General features: G+C 38.6%; 1 protein-coding gene across 3 annotated transcripts in view; it reads right to left on the reverse strand.

The window, feature by feature from the left end:
* The window catches only part of NELL1 (neural EGFL like 1), a 284,811-nt gene that overhangs the window by 15,359 nt on the left and 252,850 nt on the right, over positions 1-16,602 (reverse strand). Inside the window, exon 16 of one of the 3 annotated variants that reach the window (XM_021528532.3) lies at positions 3,771-3,845. The exons of 1 other annotated variant lie outside the window; for it this stretch is intronic. In XM_021528532.3, the coding sequence (XP_021384207.2) occupies positions 3,771-3,845 (75 nt within the window). Of the gene's footprint in view, positions 1-3,770; positions 3,912-16,602 lie in introns of all 3 variants that reach the window. One more of the 3 variants, XM_021528531.3, reaches the window with a different exon arrangement.

A 16,602-nucleotide genomic window follows, 5' to 3' on the forward strand; every position in this document is an offset into this window, starting at 1 on the left:
TATGTACAAGTTAACTAAACACTGTTTTGACAAATCATTTTTTCACAGACAACTTGTCACTTAATGATTTTTTGCCTTCTTTCTAAATCAAAATTATTTGGAGTTGTCCTTGAAAAAATATCACCAAATAGATTCACTTTTGGCTAGAAAATATTTTATGATAGTACTTTTATTCTATAGACATAATGGTCTATTAAAGAACAGGGCATAATAAATTAGATTCTGAAGAAAGAATTTACTAAAGCTTTCTAAAAATATAGAAATGACTAAACACAATTACCTTGAAGACATGTAACACAAGTTTCTGTCTGAATACAAAAATTAGAATTTACTAGATGGAAAGTAAGATAACCTTTATTTTACAGGATAACATCCCCTGACACCAACTCTGAAACTGTGAGCTTTAAGAAATTCTATAAGCAGAACAGAAGAAAGCTGTAAAATAGCAGGTTCTAGTTGGTCTTGGATACTCTGTACCACATTAAACCTTTCTGCCTACACAGCATTTCCCTACCCACAGACAGGAATTAATTCTCAGGCGTATGGGAAGATTTTCCAAGGATGGGTCTTTTCCTTTTTGTGTAACACAGAAAGGGGGAAAAATAAACAAAATCTAACCTCCTTTGCTTTTACTTTCTAATCTAGGTAAGAGACACCACTGCAGTGGAATACATGAAAGGTTCAGGAACAGATTTAAAATCCATTCAGATTTGACCTGCAAGCACTGCTGCACCCAGCTTTTGTGGGGGACTAACACCTGTGGAGTTTTCTTTCATGAGCTCTCAAGGTCTCATTTCCCCAAACCAGCAACTCTAATCCTGCAGTCAGGTCTAGCTGCTCTACCTTTCAGGCTGAAATAAATGGTGAATCCTGTGGGGATTTGGTGGGAGGAGGATCCATGTTAAAGCTTCCCTACAAAATTTGTAGTGGTTCTTAAAGAAAAAAAAAATAAACAAAACCTGACAGGCACTGCTGCCTTGGTGGTTGTTCCTTCTGTGCGTGCAGGTCCCAGTGTAGGGACCAAGAAACACAAATAATGATGAAAAAAATAGAATCAGTAAATCTGCACTCCACTGAACAGTGCTCTACAGACTGGAAGCATCTCACTTAGAGATGGAGATTGAAAAGTATAAGTTGCTTTGTTTTTTTGTTTTTTTTTTTAATCAGCAGATAGTCACAAATACTGTATCACATGACAGCTCATCATTCTCTATGAAGTTTTATTGTTTCTTTATCTCAGATTGCAGCAAAGCTCCTTTTACAAAATTTAAAAATAAAAAAACCAACCAAACAACATAGCAGCTGTAGCCTCCAGGTTTTAATTACCAGGCAAACTTTGGTAGCAACTTCATTCAGTAATTGTCTTTTGTCTGGAAGCAGTATTCTTAATAACACATTGTGAAAGACCAGGGGCTCATAAAAACACTACTGTGGGAAACCAAATTACATTCTCTTAATTTGAGCCCACTCACCATCACTATATGAAGCTGACATCCCTGATAAAAGCGGTCTTTGGCTGATATTTTGAGCAATAAAAGAATTTTCCCAATCTTGAAGGGGCCTGGCTAAGCCACACATCCTTATTATCCAAGCTCTGATGCAATATTACAGCCTTCCCTGCCACATCTTGTGATTTACATAATTGTCCCTCCCCAGGTGACAAATTTCACTGTTTTCTCTTTGCCAATGAGAATTTAGCTTTTAGAAGCAGTGAGGTATCACACTTCCCAAATAGATGCTGTTTTTCTTAATGTTTTGCAAGCACTGCAGAGATAGTGCAAGCAATGACTCAGGTCCATAACACCTACATAAAAACGGAGGGAAAAGGGGTTAACCAATGTGTACAGAAATGTATTCAACAAAAGCAACTGGCTTTGGGCAATCTGTCAGAGATGAGCACTCCCTCCCACTGTCTTGTGATCTTCTTTATTAGTAGTAATATTTATTGTTCTTATTTTGTAGGAAAGCGTTTTAAATCTTATTTTATTTATGTTTGTAGTCTATTTATTGTTCTCCAAGTTTGTCCTTCAGGGAGGAAGAAGAAATGTTTCAAAACACACTGAAAGACTATGGCTCATACCCACCTCATGTACACAAATTCAGTATACAATACACCAGGAAAAAATACTGTTGCTAAGCACATGAACCCTCTTTTATCTGAAACAGAGTGAAAGACACTGGTTCTGACTCTAAATGTTCCACCATGCAAACAAGCTCTGTAATGTGATATACTAGCTAGAAGGTGCACTGTTCCCTCTCTGTTGCTTTACCCAATTCTTGGTTGCATTTTGAAATAAACATCATGGTTTGAAATATGGGTTAGCAGAATCGTCCAATCAAATTTTTAATTCTTTTATTATTTCATTATACTGGTGAAGCAAACTGGTTTATTTCTCTTCCTCACTGGTACCCTGCAGCAGATGGTTCAGAGAAGGTTATGCCATGCTGCTTTGACTTCTCACAAAGAATGTATTTCAATATTGCTCCAGTCATCACTCATGTTTTCAACATTCAAATAAACCAGAGGAGGACTCTTAACTTTTGAGAATTCATTCGTCTATTTTATCTATGGAATCATGAAATGCTGTAAAATTTGCCATTTTTTACACAGACACCCTCTGAAGTAGTTCACTGCTGAGATTTTATTGAGTTCCCCATCAGCTTAGGACAATGCGTAAAAAGCTAACTTAGCTGGACAATCTACAAAATATTGCTTTGAAAATCATTATCATTCCTCTGCATTTTTAAATTATGACCCTACCTTATATCACAAGGTCTTCTAATAGCCAGAATTCATAAAATATAGGAATGGTTTTTACAAGTAAATTTATATATATTTGTTACAAATATTTATTTTAATTATAGATTTTAAATAATACAAAACAGACTTTGGTGTTATGGACATGATAAATAAAATTTACAGCATTAAAAAAAACCCCAACAAAATAACAAACAGAAAACATAAAAGGAGAAGAGCTTTTATAGAAAACTCATATAACTGACTTGAGATTAAGTAACTGAAATGCCATAGAAAGGACATAATAACACTAAGAGCAAGTTGATCTGTACCTCACAGAAGTTAAAACTGGATCCCTTCTAAAGAGTTTTAAACTCACCTGATAAAATACCACATAGAAATTATGTATAAGGCAAATAACTGAAAAGATGGGGAAAGTATAAGGCAGAATTGCCATCTTCACCATGGTTTTATTGCTGTTTCCTTGCAGCCAGAGCCCCAGAGCCAGTGAGGGCACACAGGCTGCAGGAGCCAGCATTAACTCCTCTTGGAGCCTCACCTTTTGTCCTCCCATGGAAACAACTGACAAACTCCTCTGCACTCATTAAAAACCCCTCTCTGTTCATGCTCTGGGGACCTTATTCTGCAAATACGGTGCATGGAGAATTTGATCTTATTTGCATAATTCTAAAAAATTAATAATGAAGATACTGAAAAATGGAAAACAGATGCTAAAAAAAGCAAACCAAAGTGACACAGACATAGCACAGATATGTTCTTCTACCCCTCTGTTGAAACCTTGAATTGGAAAAGCACCTCTTCCTCTTTTGTGGGCAATGATGCTCCCCAGCAGGGAGGGACCAGCACCCTGAATGGCTTGGGGTGCTGACAGACAGACAGACAGACAGGCAGCCCATCCTGGCTGAGACATTGCTCAGGGACTCCCCGGCCACTTGGGAACACCATGCACAAGGAAAAAAAAAAAACCAAAAAAAAAAAACCACAAAAAAAGGCTCTGCTGCTCGTTGCTTACCAAGACAGGACTCCCCGGCAGGAGAATAGCTTCCATTGTCATGGAAACCGCTTCTGCACTCACAGTGGTACCACCCTGGGAGGTTAACACAGCGTGAATGGTTGTGACACTCAATGATCCCCTCTGCACACTCATCAATATCTGCCTCAGAGAAAAACACAAGCCAGCCAGGAAATTAATTTCCTTTGACACCAATAATGTAGGTTTTTTTTGTTTTCGTTTTTGGTTTTTTGTTTTTGTTTTTTTTTTTTTTAATCTCATCGGTTTGGAGTTTTTTGAAAGATTTCCATTAATAGATGGATCAAGGTTTATTACAGTTCCAAACAACAGACATTTAAAGCATGACTCAGAAGAACAATAAAAAATAACAATAATACATCATGTAATCTGTTACAGACAACACATTCTTTTACACCATGATTTGCTGAAAATGCAAAGCAAGCATGCAGAGTTTTTTGTTCCTCGTTCAGTTTTTTTGTGGTTTGGAGTTTTGTTTGCTTTTTTAACTCAGAAATTACATTTGTTTGTGCATTTGAAGCATTGCAGAACAGGTTGTCCACTGAAGAAAAGGCAGTTTCAGCAATATTCCTGCTTTACAAACTGCCTGTGCCAGGACACCTTGGAAAGAAAAACCATTTTCTTCAGGATTTGTTTTTCCAGCACTCAGCTGGGACATTGGCAGCTATCTGGAATTGAAGGTGCTCAGAACATTTCACAAACACTGCTTAATCTCTTTTGTTCATGTGATCAAAACAAATACCCAGTGCAAGTGTAAGTGCATGGGACAAACAGAAAAAGCAGCCCACGTTTCAGCCACAATAAAACATTCAGCTGGAAAAGGGTGAGGCAAATGGCAGCAAGTCTGTAGCCATGGAAAGATACAGCATGATGAAAACCCTGCTGGGCTTCAATAAATGTGATGCTTTTAGAAAGGGGTTTCTCAAATTTCTGTATCACGTTGAATAGAGACTTCATAATTGCCAGTAACCTTGGCTAATCATGGCTGGCACCTGGCTGCTTCTCCCCTTTGAGCATTTTTCAGCACATTTCGTAGGGTTGTAATTAAAATTAGCAAATTAATTATATGCTAACCTTGTGGTAATTTAAGAAGTCATTATATTTTCATTCCTCTATTCAGCTCAAGCTTTTTTTTTTTTTTTTTAATTTTGGACAGTTTTCAGCTGGGTAACTTATCAATTAAAAGAAGACTGAAATTTTTCCCAAATAAGTCCCACTTTCACCCACTAAGAATTTTTTTTCTTGGCACACTTAAAATGTGCATAAAATTTTGCATACAAAACCAAAAAAAGCTCGGTGAAAATAGGTTTGGAAACAACATTTAGCTCCACAAGCATCAAGGACAAATGTCTCATGATCCTGATGCAAGACTGAGTTAAGGTGATTAACTAAGCACAGATGTAGCTTTTATCTCAATTTCCAAAATACATACACCAATATGGTTTCATGGACTGCACTGGAGTCATGTTGATGTACGTGGAAATCGATTTGAACGAAGTATCCTTCAACACAATCCCATTTTCTTACATCTTACAAGCAATACCATAGAGAAGTTCAGTTTTTCCTCATTTCAGTAACAATATTTATTCTTGTTGAAATATAGCTGAGAAACCTAAAAAATGCTGTTTTTCCAAGATTTGTGCTTGTCCTCACTCAAGCGTGAACCAAGTTATCTACATAACAGGATCATAAATACTATTTATTTCCAGCTTTATTCAGCTCCCATCTAACAATAAAGTCAATTTTTAAATGCTTCAAGATCTGTCACTGCTGTCACCTTTTCTGTACTTTGTACTTTGTGGAAGCTAATTTTAGTGTTAAAACACTGCACGAATGTAGCTGTCCATCAATGGTGAGTGCTGCTTACAAACTCAGACACTTTCAATTCATTACAGCAAATGGAATTTATAACCATGATCTTTTCACATGTCATGGCTGATGAAACAGGTTTAATCCTATTTGGAAAGTGAATGACTGCTACTGCAGGTCAATTGCAAATGAATCCTTCTTACTTTCCTTTCTTTCCCAGTGTTGGATTTGAGAATGTTCCTGTTTAAAGACTGCTTTCTTGTGTCAATTCTGTACTGGAGTTCAATCTGTTCAATTTTACATTTTTAATTTACAAAATTAATAGAGAGTTCCTAAAGTTCATTTCTAAGCTTAAGCCCATTCACAAGTCTATGATTTAGGCTCATGAAGGACACTAACTGACTAGCAGTCTACTTTTCAGAAAGCCTGCCTGCCAGGGTACCAAAACTAAGCAGCCCTTTACTCAAGTAGAGCCGTTAGGTTATGCCTGTACATTATGTCAAAAAGTAAAATAATACACAGAACTCCTTCAAGACTAGATGACTTTACCTGTTACAGCTTTTGCTCCCTGATGTGCAGGGAGATGCTAACCAATTTCTTCAACCAGCAGAGCTAGGAAAAAAAGACTTGCTTTCAGTTTTACAGGCTCTTCCTTTATTTCCTCCATCTCCTTAAACCAGTGGAGCTACGCCTGCATTGTCCTACACATGCTGGGAGTGGTGGGCAAAGGACAAGAGAAGCTATGTAGGCTTTTTGGGAAAATATGCCATGACAGACACCACTGGTGTGGAAGCAACTAGTAAAAACCTCTTCAATTCAAGCTCTGCTTGCCACCACTACCTCTCCTCTTTAGGTTCAGCTCAGCATTCCTCCTTGCTCGCCACCCAGCCTTCTCCTGCATGCAGGCTGGGAGGATGGTGCAGGAAGGAGGATGGGGAACCAATTCTCCCTCTGCTTCTGCAGCAGGTTGGGAATCCTTTGGGAGCACATCAGCAGCAGCATCATGGGATGTGATGTGCATGAAGAGCTGTATCAACAAGGAAAACCCTTACACCATGTGATGTGACGTGCATGAAGAGCTGTGTCAACAGGAAAACCCTTACACAATGGAATGTGACATGCATGAAGAGCTGTATCAACAAGGAAAACCCTTACACCATGGAATGTGACATGCATGAAGAGCTGTATCAACAGGAAAACCCTTACACCATGTGATGTGACATGCATGAAGAGCTGTATTAACAGGAAAAACCCTTACACCATGGGATGTGATGTGCATGAAGAGCTGTATTAACAGGAAAAACCCTTACACCATGGGATGTGATGTGCATGAAGAGCTGTATTAACAGGAAAAACCCTTACACCATGGGATGTGATGTGCATGAAGAGCTGTATCAACAAGGAAAACCCTTAACAACATCTCAGCTAATCTAACATTGCTGTTTCTTGACATGGTGCACACAACCACTAAAAGGGTTGGAAATGCCACTATGAGCTCTGCAAGTTTCTCCTGTGATCCTGCGTGCTGTTTGTAGCATGTGTATAAACACAGGCCTGCAGGATAGAAAAATGTTGTGGATGTTTTAGAAATTGAGATTTATGATGCTCAGAAGAGCAAGAGGGAAAAGCAAATAACAGCATAATAAAATGGTGTGCCATACACCATGACATGATTTAGTTCAGTTAATAGACCATTTCCAACTGGACATCCTATGTTTTTTCAAAACACTTTTTCTGAGAATTTCTTCTGCACAGAGAAATGTTGATATAGATAAGAGCCAGTTCAGGGAATGAGAATCAATTTACTTCTCTTCATCACTGCTTTTCCATCTTTAGATTCTAGCACCATATTTGCATATTTGCCTCAGGATAAAAGTCTTTCTATCCAAGTCTGGTTTGGGGTTTTTCTATAGAATTTGAGTTAGATATACACACTATTTTGTGTGTGCAGATGCTTACCGAAATGTGCTAAATGTACTTTCTTCTTAAAGTTATGTTAAGCTGAAATGAAAGTGTACAGCTCTGTGAGTGAAAACAGTGTAGAAATTCTAATCTTTTTCAAAGGAGCACATTAAAACCTGATCAGAAATTCTGTCACTTCACACAGTCCAGAAGAAATAACTGGTGAGCATCTCTTGGCTGTGTTGCCATGCTGCAGGTGTTGCTTGCCCTTGGTGCTCCTGGCAGCAGGATGGGCAGTTTTGTGTGGGCTTTCTGCAGGTCTGTGTTAGTATCTAGACAGGTTAAAACAGAGTGCTTGTGAGAAACTGCCCATTTCATGTTTCCTTGGGAAGTGGAAAATTTCATAATCTTAATTTTCCTCTACAGTCTCTGGCTAAATACCTGCACTACCTTTGCATTAAAGGTAGGATTTTTCATTTCTTGCTCTAAGACATGGCTGCTCTTACTACCGTGACACTGTTTTGCCATTTTTTTCATTCAAGCCTTGTTATAATATCCATGTAAAAGGAGATCTCATACAAACCATCCTGCTGCCTGCTTTTACCCTACTCAGTCATTTGACTGCCATTAGTAGAAAATTGTTAATGGATCTGGCAACACTCCACTACAGTGGCTTTGCAAATGCCCATAAACAGCACATTTTTTACTGGAGAATAAAGGCACCAGTTGGTTTCACACAAGCCCTTGCAAGATATTAATCCTGTCCTTTAAGGACAGGTCTGTAATTTTTACTTTTAGCAGCTTCTTGCATTATTCATATACGTATTTATGCAGACAAGATAAATAGGATAATTTATCTCAAATAAAACACAATGGCTTCAGAACCCTGTGAAAAAGTAAAAGAATTCAATCTTTTCTAATGCCCCACCACATTTAAGTCACTGTGTGATAATACTAAAAGGAAACCTGTTCAGTGTCATGTAACAATCTACAGTTTCAATAAGACAGAAGAGTTTTATTCTAAAAGTGTCTATTCATCAAGCCATTACTGTATTCTTTTTAATGCAAAAAAAATATACTTTCCTTATCTTTAGTTTCCACTGACTAGGAGACCAATAAGCAGGAAAACCATCAAGAAAGGATCACACAGGTCACAGGCTTCCTGAATTAAAATTGCACCTTGAAAGCTGACTCCATTGCTTCCAGGGCATTTCAGCTTTGTTTTCCACATCACAGTATTTTTCTTTGACATAAAAACACCAGAAAAATGCACCCAGACAACTGAGACATTAGTTATATTTAAAATACAGCCTCTTCTCATCTCCTACTCCAGCCTAAGCCTCACTTCCACAAGACAGAGCTAGCAAGAAAGGGATGGCACTGACAGCACTATGCAAACAGTGTCCCTGCTGCAAAGGATTCATTTTACTATTTCAAATAAACCCTAAAAGCAAACACAACTACTTTGGATGAGAACAGATGAAAAAATCTCTTTCTCTCTAAAACAAACCCTCCCATCTGCCTACCACTTCAATTTTACATAAACTTATGTAAACATAACATAACGACAGAATTTTATCCTTTATTATTAACCCTTATATTTTTTTATATCATTCAATCTCTATATTAGCTTTGACAGTTCACTGCAAGAGGGGCCTGCCTGTATTTTTAAACATATGCAATACGAAACAGAAATACAGCAGCCACCCTTAAAGTCTGCTAGGTTTTCCCAGTCGAAACAGGAGAGGCTGAAACACTCTGACCTTGTCACAGGTTTGCAAGCCAGTGTGCCTGGAATATCAAGGATACAGCTGGAACTGCAATTTAGCTGTTAAACAAATGGTAACTTGGAGAACACAGATAACTCTGTAATTAAGTCACATTTGAATAATGACTGGTGGCTGTTGCTCAGCCTCATGGGGCCACTTCATTCTTGAGACAACAGAGGTACTAAAAACCAGGAAGGACAGGAAAGACATCTGCCTGAGAACTATCTGCTGGCATTTCTAATAATCAATTTTCAGTTTCACAGCTTTAAGTGTCTCAGGTGATAAACACTGCCCCCACCTCTGCCTGAAGCCAGCAGCAATCTTTGAAATAACTGCTTAGGAAGTTTTTCCTTGACATTTAGCCTCCTTTTTAATTATGTTCATTTTAACTCATTAAGAGATTCTGGGCAAACAATTAACACCAAATAACATATTCCTCTCTCTTCAGTAGTCATGGTTATTTTCACAGACTGATTTTAATTGCTTTATATTTATATTGGATTTCACAATTCCTTCTCAGGCAGGAATAGTTTTGCCTGTATAAATGGTACAGGCTTTGGTCCATTCTCCTATTTTTAGGATACAGTGGTAAACCATAAAATTATTAATTTGTTAAGATAATGAATGAAACTTACATTCATGAATAATCAAACCACACAAATAGTTTAATACTACTATATGGCTTTCAGGGATGAAATGTGTGCTCACCATCCTTTATAATTAAAGAACAGCTGTAATATGCTTTATTGTGTGATTTTGGACTGGTATAAAGATTTTTAATCATTTGAAACTCACATGCAAATTCAGAATGATGAGCTCACCAAGAATAAATGGAATTAAACCAATATCAGAATAATAACACAGACTAGTTGTACCAGCATTTTTAAAGATTAATTATTTTAATATATAACATCTAATTTATTGAAATTCATTTTAGTACTTTATATACTTATACACAGTCCAAGAGGATGTCTATATGATTTTAGTGCATCTCTGTCTCTCATACCCTCATAGTCATTGATTTCCACGCTAAATATGCAGCACACTTGGAGTGTGCAACTGAAAGATCCTGGCTCATTCCAACAAATCTCACTTCACAGGACTGTAGTTGAAAGAATTTTTTCTCCTCATATCTAAAGATTACTGGGTGATGTGGGACATAAGAACTGGAACAGGACCATTCAGTAGAAAGCCTGGCAGGGTAAAGAACTGTTTCATATTTAGTATTGCATTTGAGTTTCACTACAAACAGGATTTTAATTATCACTCCACAAGCCAGAAAAAAAATTACTGTCTTCACAATTCGTGGGTTAAGTTTCAAGCTGAGGCAGACTTTCTGTCAAATTTGAGGCTGATGGTCAACATGTCTCTCAAACTACATCCTCCTGAAAACAGCAGGGCTACCAGCCCAGCATTTAATGTATTCCAGCTGTTGGAACAATAGTACCACTCAAGCATAATGTAGCTGGTTTGAAGATGGGAACACACAGGTCAAAATAACCTTTTGGCCAACTGCAGCCATTACTGAGCTAGTGACACAACCTCAGGACAGAAGTTCAGCTCGTTGCCTGTTAACACCTTGTCCTTGCTGGCAGTATCCTACAACTCTCCAGGAATGTCCTTTATTGCTCTTTCTGACATTATGCTGCTCCTAAACATCCAGAAGCACTTGGTCAGGATTCCAAATTTAGTGTTTTGTGCCTCTTTAGGAACAGTGTGTGGTCTTCATGCTGCAGGTATTCATGTAAATCAATCTGGTAGCATTTCTGCAGAGCAACTGAACCACAGACCACTTGTAAATCAAATATCACCATTATTTAATTTCTATAATATATATTAATATCTATTTATTAGTAGAGCAATATAATGTGCAATTAACAGGTGAGATAAATAAGGCAGAGAGAGATACAAATACCTTTCCAAAGTTATTCAAAGCCAAACTGTGAGAAACTTCTCAGTTTTATAATTCCAGTCCACTGTCCTGCCATTTAGGTCATCATTCTCTATTTCCTATAAAAATATTCTCAAGCAACTAGGCCAACCTTTGCTACCTTCATGATTCATGAACATAAGCTTTATTTTTTAAGAATGTTCAGTATCTTCATCCACGATTGCTAATTCAATTAAATTGGGATACTGGAGTTGTAACTGCATATATTATACATAATCAACTATTCAGAGTATTAGATTTGCATACCAGAATAAAATGAAAACCAAGATCAATAGGAGAGTATTGTTGTGTCAATGAACTTTAAACAATGGATCCCTCAGCACAGAGAGGTATTCTTCTACACAGCCAGGGTTATACAAATGTTTTTAAAGAAAGTTCAAACCCATTCCTAAAGCAAACTACTTTCACATACACAGCTGCTTTAAGCCTGTTGAAACCATAACTGCTGTAAATCCATGTTCATTGAATTTACAATGACTGGTATTGAAAGCATAACTGCTGTAAATTCAGATTCATTGAATTTACAATGCCTGGTAAGTTTTTTTGCACTAAAAACTTACTACAGAATGCACAATTAAATTTCAGAAAATCTGCATGGCAAAATACATTAAGTATCTCATAAAAAGACTAATATATCAATGAGAATAAAAAGTACTTTTGGCAAGCGATTTTGGCATCCTGCAATTAAAGAGTTTTATGTTCTTTGCCAAGATTACAAAATTTAAGAATAACCACCTAAAGGGGACAGATGTTAAAACAGCTGATGGGTGCCCACCAGCTGGCACACAGCTTGGCACAAAAGGAACTGGGGGTCCTGGTGGACACCAAGGTGAACATGAAGCAGAGATGACTCTGCTGTGGAGGAGGCGGATGGTGCCTTCAGCTGCACTAAAGAAAGCAGTGCCAGCAGGCTGAAGGGGTGATCCTTCCTGCTGCTCAGCTGGTAAAACCACACCTGAAGTGCAGGACCCAGTTCTGACCTCCCCAGTCCAAGAGAGAGATGGAACAGCAGTGGAGAGGATGTCCTCGGGACATGAGGATGAGTGAGGGCTGGGGCATCTCCCACAGGAGGAAAGGCTGAGAGGGCTGGGCCTGTCGAGGCTGGAGAGGAGAAGGCTCAGAGGGGATCCTACAGACCCAAAAGGATGGAGCCAGGTTCTTCCAGCAGTGCCCAGTTGTCAGAACTCAAAATGTCCCTCAGACATTTTTGGAGGTTCCGGGTCCAGGTCAGAAGCATTTGACACCCTGGCAGGCAGCTGGAAACAGCTGTGATTTTGGATTTGAGCCATGGAACGATTTACCAACCTTGCAGGAAGAACAAGAAGTCACAAAAGTTTAGATATTAGAGTAGAAGTAGTCACAAAGTAAAGGGAAGACTTTTTGAGTGCTGTACAGGGGGGTTTTGGTTTTGTACATGGGGGTCAGAAGTTTTAAGATGGAGGGATTTGGGCCTGCCCTGTCCTCCCTCTTTCTCCTTCCTTACCTCCATGTTCTTGGTGATGTTGGCACTCACAGATTGGTTTAGAGTAGAAAAGCACAATTTAATATAGGTAATAGGCATTGGGGAAAAACTGTAACCATGTAACACGTAATGTACCATATAAAAGAGAGCAGCAGCCCTGGGCGGGGAGAGAAGAAGCAGTCGGGAGTCAGAGAGGATGTCAGGGTGTGTGTGTGCCTCTGCCTGAGCTGTGAGCAAACCACAGCAGCCCCAGAAGAAAATCTTTTAGATTACTTGCAATAAACTGCCTTGGGACCAGACAACAGAGACCGCTGAGCCTTTCTTTGGAAGCACGGGTTGGAGGAGAGACTTTTCCACCACACGGAGCCACCCCTGACCGAGGGTGGTCTTTGACAGCCAGTGACAGAGCAGGGCCCATGGGAACAAAGTGAAAGAGCAGTGCCCATCTGAACATTAGGAAAGCTCCTGCAGTGTGGGGCTGCCCAGGGAAGCTGTGGGGTCTCCATCCCTGGAGAGACACAAAAGCCATCGGGACGTGGCCCTGGGCACCTGAGCAGTGGGGCTGGACCAGGTGAGTCCCAGAGGACCCTGCCAAGCTCAGCCATTCTGCCAGCCTGATTCTGCCTCAGCAGGAATGCTCACTGGAATGAAATCTGCTGAACTAGACAGGCTGCGGGCTGCAGATTGTGTCATCAGAGCTACAGAAGATGAATGAAAGCTCTTACAGAAGAGGACACTGACAAACAACATTCTCCACTTAGCTTACCAGCTGTCTGCAGTCCAGTGCACTGCACAGAAGGAATCATTCAGCTGGCACTGGCTCTGTGTACAAAAGCTTCAGGCATGAGCCTCAGCATTATTACCCAGTGCCATCAGACTTCATGCACAATTTCTAGGTACAATGCATAAGCAATACATCACTCCATCTAGCACTTGAAATGCTCAGTTTCAACATCAGTGATAGAAATAGCCTATTATCTTACCTAGAACATCCCATGGCAGAGGATAAATGTTCCCTTCCATAAATTCTTTGGTGATTTGCCTCAATCAATTTTAGAACAACTCACATGATGAGTCCTCCCCCACTTCATTGAGAAGATTAAATTGCAGCCCAATAGTGCACAGAGGTAGGAAGTTCTTTTGATTAGTTTGAGTCCTTCTATAAATGAGTATTTCAAAACAGCACTTGTAAAAAAAATTTCACTGCTAACAGGAGGCAGCAGCTGATGATAAAATAATAAAGAGCACATTTTCTTCACTGTGGCTGGGGTGGCTAAATGTCAGTCATTCTCCTTAAAATTCCCATGTATACCATTGTGCCAAAGGGCACACGAAGCAAATCCAAATTATGGGTTTAGATTATAATAGTGTGCACACCCTATAGCACCCCTGAGAATTTAATAATAATGAGAAATATTCTCAATTAGTTTTTTAAAATCTTGAACTGATTAACAGCTTCAGAAAAGCATTTTCATTCATATAGTAATAAATTCTCCCAAGGAAGCAAATCCCCAAACAATCAGTATAAAATGAGCTCTTGAAATCATAAGCAGAATAGTGTAAAGCTCTCTGCATCCTTAATTAGGGATGAAAATGGTTCAGGAAGGGCTGATCAATAAAGTGCAAATGATAAAAATGCATACTCTTGGAGAATGTGTGAACACAGTTTCATAAAAAGGTGAAATCCGTGGTGGGTCTTCCACACAGCACACTGAATTGCAACTGCTCTCATCAAAGGACGATCCCCAGCCACCCTGGAATATGTGTATTTATTTCTGATAGCAAGAAGGGTGCACAAAATGACCCTATAATGATACCAGGTAACAGAAGCCTGGAAGGGCTGCTTAAGAGAAACCAAGACTCTTGCAGCACTTTGCCTGTCTCCTTGTGTTCATCGTGCAAGTAAAAGCCATTCTCTATTTTGGTCTGCTTGAACTTTCTCCAGCCCCAGCACTTCCATCTGTCCCCCACCGCCCCTCCAGCAGTGCAGTTAAATTTTCCCAGCCCTGCCACACCACGTGCACAGCCACAAAAAGCGCTTTGGTGCCGTGATTTCCCTGCACAACCCAGGAAGTTTAAGAAACATGGAAAGAAATCTGCTTTCCCAGTTAAACCTGGACAGCGCCACATTTCACTTCACTGCGCAATCAGAGTCAACGTGTTGCAAAAAATCTACAAAAACTGACTAAACCAACACAACAGATCCACCAGCACCTTCAGAATGAAGGTGGGAATTCATCCCAGATGCTCAGCTCAGCTGTCCTGTGCATCCTCAGGAGTCAATGAGCTGATACAGACTTTAAATACCCACTGCTTAATGGCTTGTGTTTTCTTCAGCACCTCAAATCAGAATTTGTTCCAGTGTTAAACTTATTTCTTCTATATAATACAGTTAAAAATTGTAAATGCTTACACGTACTTTCAATCAAGCTAGAAAGATTTCCCCCAAGAAGACTCAAAATTCCAAAAGTCTTAAAACCGTTCTAAAATTGAACTTCCTATCTCACATGCATTTCTAAACCTAATTAAGGAGAGCAAAGTATAGCAGTGTCTGTCAAAGCAGAATGTTGCAACCAACGTTTCTTCCAGGTGAAAAACTCAGTCATTACTGTTACCATTCTTTTTAAATAGTGTAATGATTATTTCCAAATAAATAAAAAGTGCCTTTTTCCTTAATATAAAATGTACTTTTTGAAAGCATATGCTTTCTCTTTCAATGTTAATTACAGATTGAATGTTTAACTTCACTAAACCATTAGTTGTGACTTTGATCAGACCCCAGTTCCCCCAGCCTGGGTGCTGTTTCAGACATCAATAATTCTAATTAAACCAACTCTGAGATATGACTACATCCTTTCTCTAAGCAATTAAAAATGTGCAACTGAAATAAGTAGAAAATCTTCAAAGAAAAGCCAGTGGACTCCTATAATTAATAATAATAATAATAATAATAATAATAATAATAATAATAATAATAATAATAATGTTATTGTAATTATACATTGCACTTGCATATTGTCCTTCATCCTTGGATGTCAAAATACTTCTTAATGCAGAATACTTTGTTATGAAAAGTAACATATTAAAAGCCTCTGTTTATTTGCCTATCTGAAAGGGGTTTAATTATTCACAATGAAGATACAGTCATTGCATGATACATTGCTGCATGAATAAGACCTCCACAAACTAAAATCACACATTTATCCAAATTGATTTTGTGCCCTTCATTTCATTAAATAGACAAAGTTTTATTTTACCTAAGTTGAATTCAATTGTTTCCATTAACATTTCCAAAGGAAGGAGGTCCTCATAGTAGCTGGTTTTACAATTTGAAGACTACAATATAATTTACTCTCTTCAAATACACTAACCTGTAGAACAAGTGTCCTCAAAAAATGTATCTGCAAAAGCTGGAATGTAGGATTTTACTGGACTAGGAGGATCACCTTGAACTCTGTGGGCTCTACATGGTCTCAGTACTGGTGCTTGTGGGTTTGGGGTGGCTGGAAAGACTTGGTGAATCTGGCTAGATTAGTAAATTTGGGATTAGGAGCAACAGCTACTTGGGGTCTAATATTGGTGCTGCTACCATCACTGTGTTTGATCTTCAAAAATTTCTCTGCATTTCTGTTTATCTGCAAGCAAATATTTTTGGTACCACAAAAACCTTTAGCAGCTCTCTATATACACTTCAGGTAGTATTGTAGATGAAAGAATGAATATACAAAATGAATATACTACTAGTCAGATAGTATGTAGATGAAAGAATGAATATACAAAATGACATCATTTCACAAAGAGATTTCATATAGGGATATAAGTATATGCACAGTCTGTGTTTCAGAGCTTCATTATCAGTGAAATGAGGTTGATCTGCAGCACAGGGAATACCAAAACATAAAAAAAATCCCAGTTGTCCTA

This window comes from Lonchura striata, chromosome 6 (genome assembly GCF_046129695.1).
Source record: "Lonchura striata isolate bLonStr1 chromosome 6, bLonStr1.mat, whole genome shotgun sequence".
NCBI lineage: Eukaryota > Metazoa > Chordata > Aves > Passeriformes > Estrildidae > Lonchura > Lonchura striata.